Source organism: Neopsephotus bourkii, unplaced genomic scaffold (assembly GCF_033783945.1).
Source record: "Neopsephotus bourkii isolate Nb327-2 ecotype Australia unplaced genomic scaffold, CSIRO-AGI_Nbou_v1 NB_1016, whole genome shotgun sequence".
Taxonomy (NCBI): Eukaryota; Metazoa; Chordata; class Aves; order Psittaciformes; family Psittacidae; genus Neopsephotus; species Neopsephotus bourkii.
The window spans coordinates 1,123,091-1,129,119 of NW_026901505.1; the positions used below are offsets into that span (position 1 = coordinate 1,123,091).

At 38.8% G+C, this 6,029-nt stretch overlaps 1 protein-coding gene across 2 annotated transcripts in view; it reads left to right on the forward strand.

The window, feature by feature from the left end:
- RNF130 (ring finger protein 130) overlaps positions 1–5,611 on the forward strand; it is a 42,577-nt gene extending 36,966 nt beyond the window's left edge. Inside the window, exons 7-9 of one of the 2 annotated variants that reach the window (XM_061360111.1) lie at positions 216–420; positions 2,464–2,557; positions 5,419–5,611. In XM_061360111.1, coding sequence (XP_061216095.1) covers positions 216–420; positions 2,464–2,557; positions 5,419–5,434 — 315 coding nt within the window. In that variant the 3' untranslated portion in view covers positions 5,435–5,611. The other variant, XM_061360112.1, reaches the window with a different exon arrangement.
- Positions 5,612–6,029: the final 418 nt, after the last annotated feature.

Below are 6,029 nucleotides of genomic sequence, written 5' to 3' on the forward strand. Positions count from 1 at the left end.
TAATCCTTTTACCTGTTTCTTCCTTCACTTCTTTAAGAGGGAATGAAGTAGCGACTTCAGATAGAAGTTGCTAATTCATGTTTTCCTCTCTTGTGTGATCTGAGGACAGCCATAGTGGCTGAATAAAGTGTGTATGTGTGGGTTTACTCCATTTATAGGTTTGCTTCATGTAGAATATTCACTTTTGTAATGTGGAATTGCTTTTATCCCTCCAGCCAAACGTGCCATGTACAGATAACGTAGCCTTTGACATGGAAAGGCTCACCAGAGGCCAGCCAGCGAGCAGGCGATCAGCACTCAGTGATTTTGCCAATGACAGCTCTCTCAGCCTGGAGCCCCTGCGCACCTCTGGGATGTCACAGCTTCCACAGGATGGGGAGCTAACGCCAAGGTCAGGAGAGATCAACATTGCTGTGACAAGTAAGTTTTCTTTGGCTTCCAATACTCTTCTATGGTTTCTGTGGTATGTGGTGCTTGCTCTGCTGTGGCTCTGTGCTGCAGGGCCGTGGTGAAAGATTTCCCTGCAGGAACAAAGGTGACCTCAGTGTCTCTGTAAGAGGCATATGCTCTGTATTGAAACTGATAACTCTAGGTATGACAGTGCCAACACTTCTATTATTAATGGTATATCCATTTAGATCTGCATGGAAAGAACACTGGATGACCTAAAATGGCAACAAAACGACCCTCTTGAATTTGGTGACCAGTATGAGAAGCTGGGTTGCCAAAACCGTTATTTACCCTTTCAGAATACTTAACATGCCATAATTTATACAAATATAAATATTTTAGCTGCTTGCTATTTCTGCGGAGATTTTTTTCCCCCTGAGAACATTACTACTGGAATTTTGATGTCTCTTAGCAGATGGTTTTTGTCCCAAAAATTGTGAATTAAAAAGAAGTATTTGATGTATCAACATTTGAGTATTGTCCAAGTAGTTATGACATCAGAAAACTGTTCCTGCACTGCTTGCAAGCTGTCATCCGTAAGAACAGCATGGGAAATTTCCACACACTGGATTTTACCTAGGGTTTTTAATGTATGATAGCACTACAGTGAACACGATGTCTGAAATGGCATAATTTTTCCATATGCTCTAGAGTCTCAATTTTATGCGTGAATGGTTGGCTTTCTGTCTGAATTGCAATAATAGAATGCATGCAGGACAACAGTCTAATTTCCTCCTTGTATTTTGCTGATGTGCATCTATGATCTGGATTTTGAACTTAGTGACACTGTTTGCCACTGATACATACATAAGAGGCAATGTAACTGATGCAGTCCATTGGAGTGTTTCTTTAGAGGCTGCAGCAAAGTAAATGTCTTGTTAAAAAAATCTCATAAAACACATAGTCTGTATCCAGAAGTGTCCTGATCTGAGAAATTAAAATCCACATATAAAACCTGGGTACTTTACAAAGCAAATAAGTCACTTTGTCATGCAGTGTTCGACGTTTGATTCGTCTTGTATTCAGCTCTGTTGAACAGAGAGCAAATCTGTTGGTGTGCTGCTTTCCTTGCCATGAATGGGGAAACTGTAGTTTAGCTGAAACTTTTCACTGATTGGTTTTACAGAAGGTATTTTCACTCTGTTCCCAACTGTAGCACTGCTCTTGCACAGATGGGATGCCAAGGATAAAGCAAGAAACAATCAGCAACAGTTCATTCTGACAATGTTTATAAAATAAGGCTTTAGGAAAGGCTGTTCAAATGTTTGGATTTTATGGGTGACACATGCATTCTTTGATGCATGCGAGTTAAGCCAAAAGCTATATTCAGCAAACATCTTTGTATTCTGAGCTATTGCAAGTGCCAAATTGAACTTTGAATAGTGAACATTCTATAATAGCCTGCTTTATACTACTTATTTTTTCAGTGTGCCTGCATGTATGCACTAATGTTGAAATTACTTTCCCATGTCTTATTCCTGTCTGTTTAATGGAACACTCTAATGATGTTTTACTATTGGACAAGCCATCCTATTTTTGTAGGCTTTTAAAATAACACTATAGCATTTACTGGGGCAGGGTGGGGAGGGTGGTGAAGACACAAGTTAAGTGTGAAAGTATATTGGGTGTGCTTATGTGAAGAACCACATCTCAGCTAATCTAAACCAACCCTAACAATCTTCTTTCTAACTTGGGGGTGGACAGAGCTTTCATTACATTTCCCCTTGTTTCTGCATTTCACTTTACATTAAGTAATTTCTCTTTGTCACTAACCCTTGGGATCAGCCAGGAAATGTTGTGCCATGCTTTTTTCCACACCTTTCTCCACTTCTTCTTTGCTAGCCTTCTCCAGTCAGTAACTCTGTGGCTAACCTCCTTCTGCTTCACCTCCTGGTGCCAGTCATGGCTTAGAAGCCTCTTGCCTTCCGCCAGTGGTGTTTGAGGGGAATATTGGCATCGCTTTGACATAAGCCTTCTCCCACGAGTGATTTCCTCCCTTTCCTTTGTCAACAGAAGAATGGTTTATTATTGCCAGTTTTGGCCTCCTCAGTGCCCTTACACTCTGCTACATGATCATCAAAGCCACAGCTAGCTTGAATGCTAATGAGTAAGTAAAAATTCAGATGTTTCTATATATTCCTGGTGGGTGGGTGTCATGGAAACATTGGGAACAAATACCAAGAAATAGGAAAAGCATAGTTTTCAAAGAATCAAATGCCCTTTCTGCATTTCTCTAATGTCTCTCTCCTAACAGTAGGCTCCAATATAACATTTAAATCCCTCTTAATTTATATTTAGCTGTATTGTTGAGGGAAACCTTCTTGCAAAGTGGAGAACATGGAACAGGGAAAAGAGAATATTTATACTTAGGTTCTGATCAATGATCTAGGTAAACATTAGATTTCTGCCATTAAATATCCATGTTCAAGATTCACCTGGCAGAACCAAAAATTACTACTATCAGTTATCTTTGACAGTTTCACCTCAAAATCATAATCAAATTTCATATTAAATAAAAATAAAAACCTGCATTCCTAGTTGGCACCCATTCAGCAAAGCATAAAGGTATTTAAATATAAAACTAACTTGTTGCTTTCAGGAGAGGGAGATACAAAAGTACCAAATACACTACTGTTTCTTCTCTCAAGTGAAGGTAGCAGACCAGCCTTTTGAGCTCTCATTGTAGTATGCTTAAGAATTACAGTCAAAGGAATGCTTAAAGACATCCATGCTTTCTCAATTATTATAGACACCCCAGTGCCTCCCTCCAGACAGGCTGGGCAAGAAATGACTCTAGCACCTGACTTTCACTGTTTTATAGTTCTGTGTAGGCAATTATAAATCAATTCTGCAGATTTATTAACTGGGTACATCTGGTGTATGGAACATCTGGGCTCATGATACATACTTAATCATTATCTGTTTGGGGAGGGGAAGTGTCAGAATCTTTCTTTGCCTCAGGACATCTTGATGCTTTCCATTAGTGTGTTGATCTCTTACCAAAATTGGGCTGAGATTCAAAGGCATTCTCCTGCACAGCCTGGAAATGTAATGTTATAAACATGATTTTTTATTTTTTTTTTAATATGAGAAGTGCTTTTTTTACTTTTATTGCTGCCTGCAAAGTATAAGGTGTCCTTCTCAATAAGATGGAAACATGGCTAATAGTCCCCAGTGTAATATTTTAGACAGCTTTAAGCTCATCTTCTTCAGAAGGCGCCATAAGTTCTTAGAGGTTTTGGTCATCAGGAACCTTTATTACCACTAATTTGCAGATCTTCCTTTCCTCCTCTTTTCAGATGCTAATTCCAAAAAGGGTTAATGAAAAAAAGTTTTAGAACTTCAAACAGCCTTGTCAGGTCTCCTGATTTATTTATTTTTTCCCATTTGTCAAAATCTTGGAATTCCCACTATCGATCAGCAGCTTGGCAGCAAAGCTGTGGCTGAACGTAGTTAATCTGCACTGAAAAATAGCTTGGGAAAGCAGGGAGCAAGATACGTTGTGAAACAGGAATGGCTGCATTTCTGGGCATTTCCACATCATTAGGAAGGAGAGAAGGAACTGTAGCCTGTGTAGGATCATCCAGATGTGGGCACTGATAGCAGTTGCATTTCTGCCTGCCTTGCAACTCTTCTTCTTGTTGTCTTTTGCTCTGTGGGATCTGGGCATATTTTTACTGAAAGGGCGAGCTGCTCCACACTGCCAGAGTTAGGGCCTCCAGCAAAGTGTTTTCACAGTGATGTTTCCTTAGTACAAACAAAGGATGTGCTGATGTAAGGAGAGAGCTCCTTTCCCCAGTGCTAGGAATGAAAATATGAACATATACAAGGCTTTACTTTAAGGCAGACTTAAGAAAACTAGCAACTGCAGAAACCAGAGCTGTCAGAAATCACTTATTCATAGAACTGAGGCACCTAGCTGTAGCCTTCATCCTCAACAGCTTTTCAGCTGAATCCTTTGGGATCTAAGCAGCCTCTACAAGTGCTGCCAGGTTCTACTACTCATTTTAGACAGTTTAAAATGTGAATGTATGACACTAATCCTTAGATTTATTGTTTAATTGACACCTTATGTTCCTCAGTGCAGACTAAGCATTTCCTGTGCTGAATATCATGCCAAATACATGGCAGCCGCCTCTCACTGAGATTCCCATTAAATGTTGTAACAGCATACCTGCTTTTTATGCTGTTCTCCAAATAAAAAGCAGTGCTGGCATATCCTACATTTGTTACAGTAGTGTTTCAAGAGGAATCTGAAGGTCTTTTTCTTACCAGAAAACAACAGTAGCAAGAATGAGGCCATGTAATATGCTGATGCAAGTAAATGTGCCAAATATTCTGCATTAAAACTCACCTAAAAACATGTCCTGATCCTTTCTTTTTACTGTGTCCTTCCTGCAGCTTAAACATTTATTTAGAGCATTAGTTCTGGATTGTGTGTATATACATACCTAACTGTGTGTGTGTGTATATATGTTTGTGCATATGTATATATACACACATACATGCATTTTTAAATAGTCCCTGATAAAAGTAAACATTAAGTGATATGAGAATAAGGAAACAGCTGCTTTCTCTTGGACTTGTAGTATTTGTGGACTGTTACTATTAAATGAATTAGGTAGTGATTTAAAGGAACAAAAGAAGCAAACTGCTTCTTGGGAATAGAAAGAAGTTTGAGAAATTACTGTACAACTGCTTAAAAGTCCAAAAAGCCCAGATGTTGGATATCACCACTGAAAGTTGTCAGTAGCAGATGGAGTTTCCTCAGAAGGTCGAAAGTGCTCAAGCCTTTTTCCTGTGTTTTACTGGTCATGTAAGAATGATGAAAGGACCTCTTAATGCTCTGGCTTGTATAATTAGTCATTTCTCATTAACTTACTTTTACAGGATTGATTGATTTATTTTAGTACTGGCAGTATTAACTTTAATATAAATATTTTGTTCCTTTTTTTTTCTGCCCCACAGAGCAGAATGGTATTGAAGAAACGCTTTCCGGCCGATTGCCTTGGAGAGAGACACCTATTTTTATGCCTCATTTATCGATCATGCAGCACAAGCAATTATTTAGTACATTCTATTTTTTCATAAAATTTGCTGATGCCAAAGCTTTGTATTAAGGAAAAAGTGAAGAAATAAAAAAACCCCTTTAATTATGAAATCCTACTGTGTGAGAATTGTATTTTTCTTGGACTTCCTGTGTTAGTACTGACAGCCTTTTGTACAATTTAGATGGTGCTTTATTTCCTTTGAATAGTTTCGTCTTTGCGGATCTCTATTCTTCTCCTTTTATTTTGGGACACACAATCCTAGCAAGTGGAAATCTCATGCAGTGCTGTTCTTATGATGCCACCCAGCACTGGAATGACTATCTAGGGTACTATTAGCAATTATTCCATACCAACTTGTTAGGGAAAAAAGCTGGGAAAAGCATTTTAGTATATAATAGGCTTACCTTGACTCCAGCTGAGAATGAATTTGAAATAAGAACATTTTCTCCATTTCTCCTCCTGTAACACCCCTGCGTCACACTGGGAGGTTTGCAGTGTGATTTTTGTCTTCAGGTCAGGCATTGCTGA